The sequence below is a fragment of the Tachypleus tridentatus genome, chromosome 9, assembly GCF_004210375.1.
Source record: "Tachypleus tridentatus isolate NWPU-2018 chromosome 9, ASM421037v1, whole genome shotgun sequence".
In the NCBI taxonomy this organism is placed as follows: Eukaryota; Metazoa; Arthropoda; class Merostomata; order Xiphosura; family Limulidae; genus Tachypleus; species Tachypleus tridentatus.
The window spans coordinates 64682685-64700881 of NC_134833.1; the positions used below are offsets into that span (position 1 = coordinate 64682685).

An 18197-nucleotide genomic window follows, 5' to 3' on the forward strand; every position below is an offset into this window, starting at 1 on the left:
TTAGTTAAAATTGTGAAATTTTTAGGCACAATACATAATTTCAAAGTTGAATGTAAAGTTATTTTAACTTGCAGTTCTTGAAGCATTACAAGAAGTAGGTGAAAAACATATAAATTAAAGTCAGTATTTTAGTTATAAAAATTAATCTTAAATTTTCTGATTGTTTTATTTGATGTTATGTAAAGTTTTTCTTATCCTATAACTTTTTATGAAGGTATGGCACTTTTACAACTTCTAAGGGGCGTGGATGCATGTATCATCAAGTTTCCACAGCTAAGTTTTGTAATCCAGGTTTGGCTGTAAGTGTCATGTTTTATCTTGATTCATTGATACAATAAAGCAATGTATCGTTGTTAAAGTCTTGCAGGAATATACACATTTGATGCTTAAGTATATTTCCCTTGTCATATTTTGAAACATCTTGTCTATGCTTTATGTGCAAGTACATATTTGTTGATTCATTAGAGTGTGTGAAAAGTATTTCCTGTAAGTTGTAAAAATATGTAATCAAAGAAATTGGTTGTAAGTGAACTTTTACTGTTTACGATAAAAAATCAGAACAGGGATAATATTTAAGTATTTGCTGTTAGTACCAGTTTTACAGTGAGGTACTATCATTGCAGAAGTGGTGTATTAATACACCAGTAATTAGTATAAAGAGGTAATTGATATTGTGTTTCTTCTACTTGCAGTTTATTTTCAGTAATATAATATGTTCACTGTTAAATATGCACAGTAATTTTTGGTGTGTATCAGTGATGTCATGAAGTATTAATTTATACAGATCTAATGTGCTTAAGAAGTTTCAGGCATTTTTATGAAAGTAGAAATATTTTAAATGAGTCTTACAGATTCTTTCTCTATGACATTTAAAACCTTTATTTTAAACCTTGTAATGATAAATTTATCATGCAGTTATTTATTTGTTTTTTACTAAAACATTTTAATTTTATTATTATGCAATCTGTTGATTTGATTGAACTGATAAGTTTTGAAACTCATGAAATTGAAGATCCAATTCATTGTTTACAATGCAGCAAGAATTGGTTTTGGCTATTGTATAAAACATGTATTTGAATCTTTCAAGTTAATTTCCTGTAGTTAAGATGTCAGTATGTGTAGAAGCAAAAAATGTAAGGTTACAGGTCACATTACGTTATTCATGATGCTAGTATTTACCAGTCATGAACAATAATTTATCTTTATATGATTGTTTTTCTGAAATGGTTCAAAGGTTTGGTTTGAATTTCATGCAAAGCTATATGAGGGTAGTCTGAGCTAGCTGTCCCTAATTTAGCAGTGAAAGACTAGAAGGAAGGCAACTAGTCATCACCACCCACTGCCAATTCTTTTTACTACCAAATAATGCGATTGACTGTTACATTATAGTGCCCTTATGGCAGGCAGGATGAGCAAGTTTGGTGGCATGAGGAATTAAACCTGTGATTTTTGGATTGTGTATCGAGCACCTGTCCATTCCAGGTCCTGTGATGGTTGAAACAAACATCACTACAGACATTATTGTGTGTGTCCTGAAGTATTAAGTGCAGTTGTTGCTCATAAGTATTACTTATCATTGAATATTTTTTAGTGTTCCAGTGGTCTGTGATTGGATGCAGCTGCAATGATAATTAGCCAGTTTGGGGGTGACAGCATCCAATCATCAATATGTTCTTGTCCAGTTTTGAAGGGGTCAGTGTGTTATTTCCCAAATTTATTAAGACAGCATTTTTTGCATGGAGTGTACATTTCTGGTTTTTATGCTGTAAATTTCACCTTAGGAAATGTAAATGTTTATAATTTTGTCTCATTTGTTTTCATTGTTCTGCTCATTTCTTCTTCAAGTTAGAGTGTTCTACAAAGTTTAATGTTTGCTGAATTAGGTTTTATTGGTTATTTAGTGTTCTACTGGAATTAACTGATTCTTCCAAGTTATTTTAAGTTCAGCATTTGAGCCTGAACTGGTGTATTTACACAATCTTGTGTTTTCTTCCCCTTCACAGTTCTTTGTTGGTAACCTTGTATATAAAGTATCAAAGAAGTGTACAAGAACCAAATCAAATTATCGTTGTTTTATATGTTGTGACCTTTAGCAGGTAATATGTCTGTGATATTATATTACAATGAGGCCAATAGTAATTTAAACTTCACCATTCTTTATTCATCTAGTAAGAATAAATACTTCCAGTGAGAAGAGCATGTAGCATCATATTGTCTACATCATGTTTGTTGTACGTCACTGTTTACAAAGACTTTTGCTTAAAAATGGAACATTTGACTTATATTTGTATCAGTTACAAATGGTTTCCTGAAAGACATTTTGTTCAATTTCAGTTGAGTTGGACGTAGAACAGTTAAATGATAACTTGAAGTGCTTTAAAATGTAGGACAAGGCATTAAGGATATTTATCATGCTGCTTCAGTTGACCATTTAACTCCCTGTCCCTAGGTAGTTCATTAGGATGTTTATAGACTTACGATATTAAAATTTATGATTTCATTTCCTGCAAAGGACAGAGATAAAATGCTGTGTTGATTTACTTGTAAAGCAACACATCTTATGATGTAGAAAACTGGCAGAGTATGGTAATTAGTGAAAAATGTGACGTTAAATAAGATTAAGATTGTAACTTAATTTCACGTTTTACAGCAAATGTCATGTTTCATCAGTTTAAACATCCTACACCTTGATGTAAGATTATCTAGATTTTTTGTCTCATTTGTCCTTTCAGTAGTTTAACTCCTGTGAAAACAAGTTGGTGGTTCTAGGAACTCTCCTATTAATTCTTGTGCCAACTAGAAATGAATCAATTGTTTTGCACAATTTTTTTTAGTAGAATAATTTTTGGCCTCAGCATAGTGGCTCCAAGTTTTTTAAGGTTTTTGTCTCTTAGCTTCATTATCTCTTGATGGATTTTAAATCTAATTACAGTTTTGTGAATTATTTTGATTGATGTATCTGACCACACCCAAGGTTTCATAGAATAATTTACTATGATCCTGCCTGAGAGAATTTTAATTTAAGGGCAGGCTAACAGAGATCTTGATCAAAAAATAAAATTAAATCAGGTATATGTGCTCCTTATGCTTAATATTGCTGGTGCACAAAAATATAGCTAATAAAAAGAAAAAAAAAGGTCTCATAGATTAGTTTTTCTAAAGAATTACTTAAAAGATTTTCAAGAATATGACTAATGAGGATTTCATCTCATTTTTTTTACCACAGTTACCTCTCTACTCTTCCCTATGTCTCCTACTTTTACAAATATATTCCTTTATGTAAGAAAGTGCAGTGAAAAGGAACTTGAAATTTCTTTTCCAACAAGCTGTAATAACAGACTGAGCTTGTTAAACAAACATCAGTATCTGCCATCTAATAATCATTTTGAATATATGGTTCAGTTGCTTTTTTGTTTTGTTTTTATAAGACAAAAAGCAGTGTTATTTTTATGATTTTTTATTTCAAAGTATTAACACTAAGAAGGGGTAGTATTATATTCTTAGCTTTGTTTCTTTCTAGGTGATGTATCTAAGTAAAGATAATTTAAAAAGTGATTTCTATTTATCATGAAATTCAATGTTTGTATATGAATATAAATCTGTGTTTATGTATTAAAATAAAAAAATATGAAATTACTAGGTTTTAAACAGAAAGAAGCATAAAAATAAGAAAAGTGGAAAGGAAACTCCTGATTTATCTCCTGTTAGACGTCCGTTAGGACGAGGGTGTACTTTAGAAACTTCTGATAGGTGAGTGTCATTATTTAAGGTACTTTAGAATTACCAATGAATTGTGTATAAATATTTTAAATACATGATGGTGAGTTATGAGTCTTTTACTACAGGTTTAGAAAAAATCAGGAAGAAGTACTGTTAAAGGAACAATAAATGCCAATTATCTTGAAATAAATGCCCTTTTTCATCAAAAAATACATTTGTTCTAGAGAGTTTTTCAGTAACTGATTTTTGAAGAAAAATGTTAACCCTTTGTATTTATTCATATAAAATCAAAATATTGGTTATATCGAGTTTTTCAAGTGATAGTTATTCATTATCAAGAGATTTCATTTGAGTTTATTTCTTTAATACAGTATGTGAAGTAAATACTTGTATAATGAATGTGATGAACTGAAACAAATCTTGTGAAAAGTATAAAAGTTATTGAAGTTTAAACAACTTGGTTCTGGTAATAAAACTGAAGTAAAAATGTATTTTTATTAAAGAAAATTCAATGCAAAAATGCAAACACTTTTTTTTCAACAATCAGTTTACAAATGAGTAATTACTCACATAAGAAAGACAGATCAGAATGATATAAGCTACAGAATGAAAATATTAAAAGGAATTTAGGTAGAATAGAGATAGTTGTAGAAATAGAACCTAAACGATTTGTCAAATCAGTACCTCCATTGAACATGCTTGTTCTTTCAGCCATGAAGGCATTAAAATGTTAAGGTTAGTCTCACTATTTGTTGTTAAAATGCAGTTGGTGGTGGGTTGTTGTTGTGTAGTCACAACAGATTGATCTTGATTAGCTTTGTGTGAAATTCAAGAAGGAAACCACTGAACAAAAAAATATCAAATCAGAATTTGTTCATGTTGGTGCTCCATACCATAACTTACAGAACATATATCAGTTATTTGTATTCTATAAAATAAAAATTATTAAAGATACACCTCTTGGGATGTTATGAAAGAAAGGTAATGCCTAAAATTTGCAACTCAGAGTTAGAATATCTGAAATTTTCTATAAAAAAAAAAGTAAAAGAATATTTATTATGGCTAAAATATGTTATTGAAAGCTAAAATGGACTTAAGTATGTGTATTCCAATAACATTTTGTAGCTTACTGATCTCTACCATGAAAAATAAGTTGATCAAATAACTGCTTAGTTATAAAAAAAATAGTCTTTTGCAGAGAGATGTCTAAAATGTTTTTTGTTTAATTGAATTCATGTGTAAGACTTGTAACTAAAAGTTCAAAAAATGCAGTCTACCATTTTAATTCTGTAGTTTATGCATTGATATTTATTTGCCAGCTCTTTCTTTCAATCCTTCTTATTGAACTTGAATTACTAATGTTTCTTCAGAGTAGATTTTTTTACTTTTTGTTCTAACTCCAGTGAATATTGGAAATGTACATTTCCTTTTCTGCTGCAGTTTAATGGATCTGTAATAGTAATTTCAAAAAATGTTTGGCTTCTTATATTTGAAGTTTTGAATGATATGCATATCTGTAAATGATATAAATATAATGAACTTTTATAGCACTAGTTTCATTATAATTTATTAACTTTAAATGAAAATTAACATTTTCAGCCAAACAATCCAAGTAAGCCAGCTGATATCACTGGATGATGGTGATATAATAAATGGCAATCTGGTAAGTTCCAAGGATGAGAGTGACAGGCACAATAATGCAGATGAAATTATGGACAAGAAGAAAAGTGATGAATCTAGTCCCTTTGGGCAGCTAAACAATAGTCCTTACCTGCCTCCTACTGACCTAGAAATTCGGGGAGGTGGGAATCAATGCCACTAATTATTCATGATCTCAGCTGTAGGTGAGTCGTCAAGTGAACAAGATATAATAGGAAATATACGTCTTGTGACTACACCTACAGAATACAATGGTGGAATAGGAAGGAAAGTTACTCAGTTTTGTAGACTGCTTTCTATAACAGGAAGTCCCTAGTCTAAGCTAAACTCCCATTAAGCAGATTAATAAAGTAGTACCAGGGGTAAAGCTAGATCGTTACTTGTTTAGGGTCTTTCTGTTGTGAAAAGCATTGTATTTTTAACACGAGTAAACGGAGAGGTTATTTTTCTATTGTTTGTTATTTTGTTATAGCTGTTTTACTTGATCCAACTGCTGTTGATATATCAGTTTTTGAGGCTGGAATTGATGGTAAGTATTCTTACCAGGGGGCTTTCTACAACCCCCACACTAAAGACAACTGGTGCTGAAATGGCTTTAAAAGTGAAAGGGTTGGCTAAAAATGAAGGTGAACCTAGGAGAAAGTGACCTAAGTATTTGAAAAGGAGTTATCTTCAGCCTTTAGCAACAGCTACACTTTAATGAAGTACGTTATTTTGAACTTTCTCGTTCAAATCTCACAATTGTTGTGAAGACAAAATAAATATGATGGGGGAGAAAAAGAAAACCAAAAGAAAAAAACTGACATTTGAATTATCACCAACTTTTATCTGAGGTCATGTTAAATAGTAAGTGAATCTGATGTTTTCTATTTACTGACCAAAGCAATAATGCTAAATTATATCACTGCAAATTGTCAGAGAGTTCAGTAACAATGTTTTTGTATGTTTGAAAAAAAACATTTTCAAAACAAGCCAGTTGGAATAAATCAAGATCTGTGCTTGGATTTCTTTACATGAATTTTCACAAAGGGTTTTATTAACTAATCTTTTAAGCACTAAAAGTAATTTTGAGACAACCAGTGTTTATTATTATTAACTTTTTTTACTTTGATGTTTTTGTGCAAATCTGTTTGTTGATTAAATTCTCATCTGCTTTTTGTAACTAATATTCTGTAATGGATGAGTCTTTCAGTGACATCATTTAAATGGTATCTTCTTCTTCTTTTGTTCAAAGTAATTGGTGTCAGATGTTGAAAAGAGAGTAAATAAAAAAAGGGGATGACCCACACTCTCACACCCAAACATACAAACAAAAAAATTGTGAACCAGTAATCTATATGACATAAGATCCTCTGTGTTGCCTTTGAACTATAGTTATTATAAATTATAACTGTGTCATTTTACATGTCTTTTAATGAAATTAAAAACTTTGACTATGTTTTTAACAGTAGAAACTTGTTGGTGTATATTTGTCTTTAAAATTGATTTAAATAAGTATAAAGTCTAAAGTATTTTCAAGGAACTTTGGGGCCCACAAGGTGAATTCCTGTACTGGTTTCTAATTATTTGATGTTACTGTTTATTTTATGTAGACATTTGTAATTAAGCCTCTTTTTTTCTATTATTAACTGAGATGGTTACCTAGTGATATTCTCTAATAACCTTTATGAATGAATTAGATGCAAAAAGAGACAGACCTGTAATTTACAAATTGTGATTAAAATAAGCATATTATATGATTATTTACTCCAAGTTGTAAGGCTTGCTAGAATTGTTATGAGACATTTAGTTAAAAACTATGCTTCTAAATAAATATTTCATAAAGGGGCATGGAATATTTTGTTAGCTAGTGTTCTGTTCTCTGTTATTTAAAATGAAATACTTTTTTTTCATTTAAAGCTTTGAGGTTTCAAAAATTATGTAATATGTAAGGTTGGTCATTGAAAAATTAGTGAAAAGTGCATGAAATATCAGAATCTCTTGTTTGTTCATGATTGGTCATTTTTGAATATGAGATACAAGTATCTTCAGGTATGCAAGTCTTCAGGTTTGTTGATACACTGCTATTATAAGGAAGCATTATTATCACAGCAAAAATATTGTCAATGAAGTTTTAAGTTTTTGTGTTAGATTAATGCAATTTATGTAGAACCAAAATTTAATTTAAAACATTTACAAGCATCTTTGTTATATTTCTTAATAATGACAAAATATACTGGTAAATATTGAAAATGTAAATCTCGTATAATGTTGAATGCAACAGAAAATAAAACTACAAAATGAAAATTATTTTCTGATTTAATACATTTTCAAATAATTTAGAAAATATCCAAACATGCTATTTTGATAAATGTGAAAACATACAGCATGTATTTAGTATATTTTTTATGAAATCTCAAGCTCAATTTGTTTCACTCCATTCATAGATTTTATAGTATCTCTATTATTATTTCAGTTTAATATTTTCATGCTAAACCAAGATATGATTTTTGAGGAATACTTTCTTTAATAATTTTTTTTACTAAGCTGTTTAACTTTTGTATACAAAACCTTTGACTTTTTGAGGTTATTGTTTTTTAATTTATTTTTTCACTTCATTTGGAGTTCATGCATTGTATGAAAGGGTAGAGGCATTGAACTGGTATAATTTTATAAAAGTAATGAAAATTGACCAGAAATGAACATGCAAGTCATTCTCATATTTTGTTTTGCTTTGAGTGTGTATAGTTTAGGATAATCATTAGGACTGAAGTAATCTTATTACACAGTAAAAGCATGCACTAGCACATAAATAAGAACCATCAATATAAATGGTTTGAAATGAAATGCTTGATATTTTGTTGGTACAACTGTTTCTAAACTGTTGAGTTTTGTTCAAGAAACTTCAGCGATTTTTCACTTGGTGCATTTTTTCACTTAATGTATATTAGTCTTCATTTTATTAGATATAAAAATTTAAACATAGGTTATTGTATTGTGTGGTAGACTTTAAGATTATAAGAAAATAATTAAGGGTCTGTTGAATTGATTGATTATTTCGAGATATTCATTTACGTTTTCACATAGCTTAGAGGGTATGATATTTTTAAGTTAGAGTATTAAATACATATTTGAACATTACAAACTGGTAAAGAGCAAGGAAAAGGAATTCACTTTTAAGTAATTGTTCTTTCAGGAAACTTGTATTATCATTATTGTTGTTGCAAGACTTCTAAAATTCAGAGGTGCTCCTGAAAGTAGTTTTGAAAGGAGTTTGTAATAACTTGTCATTCACTGAATTTTTTCAATATTTAAGTGTCAAATATGGAAATTCAATGTTAGTTTTAGTAATTGAAGTTTAAAATCTTATGATACTTTATGTATGTGTGTGTCTGGTGGGAAAAATATTTAAGTATAAATTTGATTAAGCATTCTTTTTTGTCTTTGTTTATGGTTAGTAAAATAACCTGCAACATATACTAGAACTGGCAGGAATGAAAATCTAAATTGAAATGTGACTGCCAGTGTACCCCAGTAGTGGAATGAATAGTAAGAAGTCTTTTTTTCAGTGTATATGAAATGTTTTCTGTCTTTAAAGCACTTGGAGTTATAAAGAAAGCTAATGGTTATTTTGTTTTAATTCTGATATTCTATTTTCTCTGAATATCTGTTACAATAAGCAATATACAGTAATGAAACTCATGATTGATAAATGAAAAATACAGTATCTAGATTTCAAAGATAATAATTGGTGTTATTAATGAATTAAGTTAGTTTTGTGGGCCCCTTTTTGCATAACTTAGCAAATTTTCAGACAATATAGATAAAATGTGTCAAAGTTTATTGAACTTCAGACATGAAACAAATTTTGTTTTTTAATTCTTCAGTTCCTTAACTTATAACTGTTAGCATTTTTTGCTGTATTTAAAATGTATTTTAAACATCTAAAGTTCAATTACTTGTCAGGTTATTTAGCTATGAATTAGATGTTCTCATTATTTAACACATTCTAAACAATATTAAAGTGGTTGAACCAGCTCGATGTTTTTTTCATTAAGACAGAAAACGTTGCAGTTCTTGTAATGAAAAAAAAAAAGGTTTATTGCATAGTGTGTTTCTTAATGAAAGTTTTCTTGTGGAAAATGAAGTGCTACAACAGTTGACTTAGTGTTACGTCTGTTAAAGGGATGATTTAATCATGAGCTGTTTTTGTTTGTATTTTTATAATCTATTGTATTTTACATGTAGTGGTTCTGCAAAAGATCCAGGTTTTCCAGTTTTACTGTATTTGAAATTATTAGTATTTTTCTTATTAATTATTCTGGACTCATTTTTTTTTGTAATGTAACAATTTCTAAAAATCTACAGCAGAGCAGTAAAGCACTAGAACATAGTTAATTAAAGACTTGGCTATAAAGTTGTTTTATTTTAGGCTATAAGAGAATTTTGAATGTTAAGTTTTCTTTTTTCATGTAATTAAGAATTAATATTCACTCTTAAACAGTTCACTGCAGTAGCAGACAGGCATTGTGTATGGGTTAGAGTTAGTTACAGCTTGCTGGAAGTTTGGAAAGAGTGGAGAAAATGTAATGGCTGCAGAAGATGTATATTTATGAGTGTTGTGTTGCCAGTTGTCAATAAAGTTTTTGTGCCACAAAATCTGATTGAATGAAACTTTCTTGTTTTCTAGAATTAGAAACTTTATTTAATTGCACAATACATGTTATTGGTGGAAAAAGGTTTTGATGAGTGTTACTCTTAATGTTTTTTTCACTCTGACGTTTGGCAAAATCCCATAGTGTATATTCGTGTACTTCTGTGTTACACCATAAAAAAATTGCTTATCTTTAACAGTAAATCTGGTCCTTGAAAAATAAATTTATTGTTAGAAATAGTTGTATTCAGATAATTTTTTAAAGATAGTTTGGTATTAATGTCATTCCAGTAGTAAGATTATGGGTGAAAGTATTAGAAACTTACCAACACCAAAAATCATTTATCCACTTAAACATTATCTGAAATGTCCTATTCATTTGTATCTAAGCTTAAAAACGAACAAAAAAAACAGTAAAAAGTGCAAAAATTAAAACAATTCAAAAGAAACATATTGCAGTGAATAATAAAACTCTGCATTTGCATTTAATTATTTTTTTTTTACAAAAGGAAAATATTAATTTTACCAATAGAAAAAGAAATGCCTGACATGGCCTGATGGTCAGGGCACTTGATTCGCAATCTGCAGTGGTGGGATCTAACCTCAGCGCTAAATGTGCTTGACCTTTAGGCTGTGTGGAGGTAGTGTAATGTGATGGCCAATCTGTCTGGTTATTGTTAAAAGAGAAATTCAGGAGTTGATAGTGAGTGGTGTTGTATGGAGGATATCACTTTTAAAATTATATGTAGCTATCTTGGGTAACCATCAAATAGTTTTGCAAGAAATTCAACAAAAGTAAATAACAAACTCAGTGTAAAAAAGAATGTTATGCATAAATTGTATCATTGATTAAATAACTGTGTAGGAAATGAAACACTGTAAAGTTTGGACAAAATTCTTGACACACAAGTCAGCAGTAATGAATATAACTACTAATTTAAAAATAATCTCTAAATCAAGTACCCGGTATGGTGTTTGTGAAAATGACTAATAAATGCATTTATATTATTAACAAAGATATTTTTGATGAATAACGTTATAGTATTTCAGTAAAAGTGAAAATAAATTGTTTTCCATTTCTGTAAGAATGTTCTTGCAAAATTTACCTAATTATAATGTCTTCATATTGGAATAACACCATTTTGATGTGGTAGTTTTTTTACTGTATAAACACAATGGTGCCAACTACAAGTATCAAAACCTGAGTTTTAGTGGAAAAAATATTTTAGGAATTCTTTTAACATATAACCACAGATTTAGTTGTTATGTTGGAATTGTTTTTGGGGTTATTTTTTGAAAAAAATATTTTACAGTTGGAGTTAATGTTATAAATAACTTTGTTTTGTACCAAAGTAGGAAACAAAACTTTGAGTCGGTGTTTGTGCTGGCATGTGCAACGTACAGCTCGCAAGGTGGTTTTATACAGTTTGCGATTCAGTTCTTAAATTTCATTACGTTTTATATACTCATCGTGCCCTGTGTCCCGTAGGTTTTATATGCGTGGTCTATACAACTGCCAAAATATAAATAACGCAAACTTTAAACCGTTGATTGTTTACGTGAATGCCAGAAAGTAAAAGAAATATTTGAACTACTGTGTACACGACTGTCTAAATTAAGTATCATAAATTTAGAGGATAAAATAGCAGAGATGGACAAATAGGCCCCATATTATCCCAAAACGTTATGTAATGTTAAAACTTTGAAACACTTTATATGACTGCCAGAAAGTATTTTTTTTGCGTTATTTGTCGAATATAAATAAAATCTTCAGTATACAAATAATAACATACAAAATAGCACAGAATATTAAATAAAATCATAAGACGTTATCCGTTTTTTTACGATTCGTGAAAAGCGATCACTGCTTGCGGTTTTACAATTTCCAAAATAGAAAGAGCGATGCCCTCCAATAATTACGCAAAATACCAGTCGTGTTAAATGAGAATTACGTAACTTGTGCAATTCCTGATTCAACAGGAGACTTGTACCATAGCCATACCTTGTCACCAGGACCGAATTTACATTCTACGACTGAATTTTCAGAACACTTATTTTGACACACGGCGATTAACAAAGTTTGATAAATTTGCGTGCATGAACTATGGCTGTGATCCATATGTCAGATTGGCTGGAAACTAATTTTTATTAAAACATCAAGAGATTCGATAAACAGCCAGCCAGTTTTCACTCACTTTAATGCTACCTTCTCGAGATCTCTTGCATTTCATTAGTTTATGGTTTTGAAATTTAACAAACATATTGTCAGCCTGTATATTATGCTTAGCCAAACTACAAAGTCTGCCCAAGGTAAAACAAATGTATTTATGGCATCTCTAGAGACCTTTCAAAAATATCTGTTAAAAGTCGAAGAACATTTGCGAAAGGTTGTTCCTGATTGAGAAAACGTAGCATTATGTACACAGAGATATAATACTATTCTTTCCTCAGGCATGTGCATTTCCCACATCGAAGAAACGAGTAGTCGTGTTTCAAGGTACCATTTGATTCGCAAGTAAAAACGTCACTGTCTGCGCTTACACTATATGTTCTACTTCATAAAAATTCTCCCATAAAAAATCATGAATGACATGCTAGATTATTGATTCAGAACAGTAAGTAACTAAACCTATAGGAATTTAACAACATATATGGCTAAGATTCTGTGTTGAAACCGCAGATGTTTCAATGCGTGAAAGTTTTGAAAACATTTCGTAAAAACTTTAGAACATGATAAATGGCTGGGAAACCCAAAGTATGGCTGCATAATACACATACATTCATAATTAATCCTTAAAGAAAGAAAAAAAAATTATCGATCTTCCGAAAATAGTATGCTATAGCATTTATTATTTTATGATGTGCGTATTTCTTGTTGTTGTTATTGTTTTTTTTTTTATCTTGAATGCTTTCTTAGTATCATAAATTGTTCCGGAATAGTATACATTTCAAAATTACAAATAGCAAAAACGAGTACAATGGAAAAAATTGTTTCAGGTATTGACGTAATTTACCGTAATTAAAATCTTTCTTTGTGGGTATGTATTTTGTTTTCTAAATTTTATATTTCTCTCTCTACAGTTACAAAACAAAACAATAAACTTTACATGTATTTTTAATTCATATAGCTCTATTTTGCAAATATTTTTCGTAACTATTTAGTACTGATTTACACTAAGGCAAATATGTTTTTGTTATCATATTTTTAGGCCCGGCATGGCCAAGCGTGTTAAGGCGTGCGACTCGTAATCTGATGGTCGCGGGTTCGAATCCTCGTCACACCAAACATGCTCGCCCTTTCAGCCGTGAGGCTAGCACAGACAGCTCTCGAGTAGCTTTGTGCGAAATTCAAAAACAAATAAACAAGCTATCAAATTTCTTAAAAGTCCTTTGAATATGTTACGTAATAATATTATGCGTTGCATAGCCAATAAAAAATTTTAAGTCAGTTTGCTTCTTTTATGTATTAACCTTGGAATGAAAGTTTTTTTGATTCATTAAGCAAAAAAACAACAAACATAATTTAGTATTATTATAAATAAATTACAACTACCCACCCTACACACTCTGTAGATTGTATATATAAAATATATAATACAGTAAATTATACAGACCATCCCCTCTTTACATCTTTACAAAATTAAAGTCGGACAAGTTTTTGTCTCATGAATCATAGATGACGCTATTAACGAACTTTTTAGTGTGTTTTGGGTATCATTGCGAAGACGGTGTGTACAGCATATGTATTACGTTATAAAAATTTATATAAAACTTGTAAATAAAGGTCTTTAAGAGTTTTATTAAGATAATGACGACGATAATTAAATTTTCAGACACATCCTGTTTTCTGTGTAATAACTTATGCAATGTTTAGAAACATTAGAAATTAATACTGAAATCTTAAAACGAAATAAGCTGAAGGGAAAATATCTGAATCTATTGTTTTTAAGTTTTTAAAACAACGTTACATAAATTAAAGCAACACATATATCATAAATGGATGAATATGTGTAAGGTTATATAGGTTTTACACTGATTTTCATAATATATAAGCAAATGGTTTAAATTTAAATATTCGTATTAAAAATATTTTAACTATGTATCATTGTAAGTGCTTTCGTTTGTCTCGTCCGAAACGAGTATTTCCAAGGCCTATCAGACAATATTTCTAATAAGAGGTATAAAAATAATGTCAACGATGAAGTTACAAATTAAAGAAGAACAAAAAAAAATATTTAAAAGGGATAAAATATAAGTGAACGTATTATTTTTAACAATTAAGTATTGATTAGAATATTTTAAGGCATATTCCTTTTTTGATTTTTAGTTTTGGTGTTCTTCTTTGTAAGGTGTCAAAATGCTTTTTCACAATGGCATATTTTCCATTTAATTTGACCAGTGTATTTTTTTGGCACTTGGAGTGTTATACAAGGTACAGACCTTCACACTTGAAGATGCATATTTGTTATTTAAAAAAAGAAACTGTTTATATATAATTAAAATATTTCTTTAATTTTTATCTTGTGAAATATTCAAAAATTTATTTTGAGATATATTTTTGAAAAAAAAGATTAATACTTCATTTTACTCAAGAATTTCTTTTTTTTTGTTATTGTTGACCAGAAGGATTTATTTTATGAATATACCATGTCAATTTCAATGTCATTAACATATTTCCTTTAACCTCATTTTGCCAAATGAATTAGTTACCACTTTGGATATTAATTTTTTTTTTTAAATAACTTAAAGTGATTGATTTATTAGTAACCTCACAACTTGTCTTTTAAAATGGTATCAACTCAGGTTAAGTGACAATATTTTGCTAATAATAACAGTTTTGGTTAGTTTTTTTTAAATAAACTATAAATTTGTTTGTTTATCTCTGTTGTTTGAAAAAAAGGAATTGGGTCACCAGAATATTTTGCCATTACTTCTATTCTCTGTAAACCTAATAAGGCTTAATGCTATCTCTTTGAAGAAAGCTGCTATAATTTTAAAGCAAATATAATCAAATACAAAAGTATTTTCAGTAACAACAAGAACATCTTAAAAAAAACAACTATAAAAAATGTTTAGATCTGTGGTTCGTTCTCAAGTCTTTTAAACTTTGTTTTTATCAAATTTTTCAGTTACAATGACAAAAATTATAATCTTCTCTTTCTGGTGGTATTTAATCTGCATGTTGGAATTTTTAAAGTATTCCCACCCTTGGGTTTACAATGTGAATGGAGTCCTGTAATAATAAATTTTTAGACTTGAAGGAGAAATAAGACTTGGTTAATTGTATTCTGAAATATTGATAGTTTCAGTTTTCACTTTTAAAAATATGTTACTGAAACATAATTTATAACCTCCTAATATTCTTATCTGGTGTTAGAATTAAATTTAGATAAGTGAACATCTTAAACAGAATTGACATATAATAAATACTAGTTAACATTGTTTTCAAAAGAATTTTCTGTATCACTAATGCTTTTTTTATTTATATTGAAGCTTTTTCTGTAATGTTTTGGCAGAGCACAAAGACATAAAGAAGATTGTGTTCTAACTTTTCATTCCATCACTTCTGACAACCGATATAATCTTAATGTTTTTATTAGTCCTCTGTTTCAATTTTTTGTACTCCAGGTGGAAACAAAAAGTGTGATCATAAACCTCTTTTTCATTGCTTGAATGATTTAAACTGGCAATTATTTTAATATTCATTTTTTTAATATTTTATTTTCCACTACTACCATAATCTCCAGAGTCATTTAGAAAACAGTTTTCCTATAACACTAATCTCCAAAAATACTAATCCAGTCTTCTCTTTGGTTTTTAATCTCTTTTCAGTGTTGCAGTTTCAACTGTACCTGAAGTCAAACTGTTACAAGTAAGTACCCTGTTAGAAAAGTAACACTGCATGAACAACTGTATATAGTTTTCCAGTGATTGGTTATTTTGTGTAATGAACAACTGTATATAGTTTTCCAGTGATTGGTTATTTTGTGTAATGAACAACTGTATATAGTTTTCCAGTGATTGGTTATTTTGTGTAATGAACAATTGTATATAGTTTTCCAGTGATTGGTTATTTTGTGTAATGAACAATTGTATATTGTTTTTCCAGTGATTAGTTACTGTTATTTTGTGTAAGGCTACACTAATCTTCTTGTTCTTTTAAATTAAAATTTACATTTGAACCAGCAACAGTATTTCCTATTTCTTACTCAGACAAACATCAAGCTGAGGGTTTTTGTATTTCTTCAAGAATCATACCTAAAAACCTTTTTTCCTCTCTCTTAACCCAAATTTTCCAAGTATACAACTTTTTCATATTAAAACTCATATTTTGTGAACTGGCTCAATCATACTGAAGTACTTGAGGATAAAAGTGTTCTTAACCCATTCAATCCTTCCTGATAATTTAAAATCGCCAACAAGATTAGAACTGTTATTGCCCTAAAAGTGAACCAGATTATTAGCATAAATAATGAACATCAAAGGTTCTGTGTAAATTTGCTAATTGTTAATGATACTATGTTACTGAGATATGCTGACTCTTGTGAATATTCTTATTTATTTGTAAAAATGAAAAACCCACTAAAACCAATTCCTAAAGAGAGAGAATTAAGAGGCTTTATGACAACCACTAGTTTTCATGTGTATACAGATTCTCTGACTGTATTGAATTTAAAATGTTACTGAAAATATTGATCTTCTAAGAGATTGTAGAATAAAAGAAAAGGTAAGGTTCTGTCAGAATCACTTCCATACCTACTATCAAAGTAACCAATGCATATTCAGGCTCACTCTGTTCCTCACTCATTTCACTGCCACAATGAGAATGCAGAGAAGTCTTTCTGTGTCTTCAGCAGAGTCATTTGCAAAACATCTGAAGAATCTTTTGCCCTGAATAATTGAAAGAGTTTATGAATCTACATCTACTTCCATCTCTGTCTCTGTCTCTCCTTCCAGTGATTGCTTGGTTTTACCTCATTTAGGTTCAGGTGTTTTCTTGGGTCCATCTTCTTCTGCAGCTTCAAGAAGTAAGATAACCATTCATTCATGCCCTCAGTCACTGGAATCTTTGTCGTCAAATGGAGATCTGTCTACTTGACCCAGGGAAACATCCACGGAGGTCAATAGACTTTCATACAATAAAGAAAAAAAATGTGGTTGAAATCAGAAGGTCTCTCCATCACACTCTCCTCCATGTAAATAAAAATGGCCACTTTGATCCAGTGGAACTGTCAGGGTTTTCATTCAAATATAGCTGACATTAAGGATTTGATTGGTTCTTGCCATCTTGTGTGTCTCTTTGTACAGGAAACATTTCTGAAACCTGTTGATACAGTCACCCTTCGGCAGTTTTTTTGTACAGAAATGACAGGTTGTATGGTGAACGAGTGCATAGTGTAGTGGCACTGCTGGTTGATCAGCATGTGCCCATCTTTTCTTTGTTATGTGATACACCCTTGGAGGTTATAGTCATCTGTGTTTCTGTGGATCATACCATCACTGTTTGTTCTCTCTACCTGACTCCTGCAGAGATATGTAATCAGTCAGACCCTGATTTCCCTATTGAGCAGTTACCATCTCCCTTTTTACCATTGGGGAATTTTAATGGACATAATCCCCTCTGGTGTGGTGCTAGTATTGATGGGAGGGGTCGTGGTATGGAGCATATGCTCTTAAACCACAACCTATCTCTCTTCAATACTGGTTATTATTCTTATTTTCATGCACCTAGTCAGTCTTTTACTGCTGCTGAGCTTTCTATTTGCTCCTCTTCACTTTTCTCTTACTTTTCTTGGAGTGCTGGCAGTAACCCATCGGGCAGTATGATTTTTCTGTCATTTTGAGAGAGATTGGCCATGGTCAATGCTATCTAACCTGCATGCATGCCTTGATGGAAGTTGGACCAGACCAACTGTCCTTCTTTCACTGCTCTCTCAGAACTTGATCCTGCCATTGTCTGTATGCCACTGAGAGATGACTGTGACAGCTGTGACTGACTGTATTGTCCAGGCAACTGCTTAGTATCTCATCTCACAGTATCCTCATCCTTGGTGGAATCTTGCCTGCCACATGGCAAGGAAACTCAAAAACAGGCTTGGGATACCTTTTCTAGGTACCCCACGCTTTTAAACTGCATTGTATTTCAGCGGGCCTGTACACATGCTCAGCAAGTCAGATGTCAAAG

The 18197-nt window shown here is 30.3% G+C and overlaps 2 protein-coding genes across 18 annotated transcripts in view; both read left to right on the forward strand.

Annotated features, from left to right (window-relative positions):
• Window positions 1-10017, forward strand: part of LOC143225326 (constitutive coactivator of PPAR-gamma-like protein 1 homolog) — a 44502-nt gene extending 34485 nt beyond the window's left edge. For 2 of the 3 annotated variants that reach the window (XM_076454509.1, XM_076454511.1), the window contains exons 15-17: window positions 215-299; window positions 3641-3750; window positions 5320-10017. In XM_076454509.1, coding sequence (XP_076310624.1) covers window positions 215-299; window positions 3641-3750; window positions 5320-5542 — 418 coding nt within the window. In that variant the 3' untranslated portion in view covers window positions 5543-10017. The remainder of the gene's footprint in view (window positions 1-214; window positions 300-3640; window positions 3751-5319) is intronic. The other variant, XM_076454510.1, reaches the window with a different exon arrangement.
• Window positions 10018-13652: 3635 nt separating this feature from the next.
• The window catches only part of LOC143225329 (transmembrane protein adipocyte-associated 1 homolog), a 39420-nt gene continuing 34875 nt past the window's right edge, over window positions 13653-18197 (forward strand). For 13 of the 15 annotated variants that reach the window (XM_076454518.1, XM_076454515.1, XM_076454529.1 and 10 more), the window contains exons 1-2: window positions 13653-13740; window positions 15845-15884. The gene's annotated coding sequence lies outside the window, so the exon portion shown is untranslated. Of the gene's footprint in view, window positions 13741-14031; window positions 14191-14663; window positions 14853-15844; window positions 15885-18197 lie in introns of those variants that run through there. The other 2 variants (XM_076454517.1, XM_076454516.1) reach the window with 2 other exon arrangements.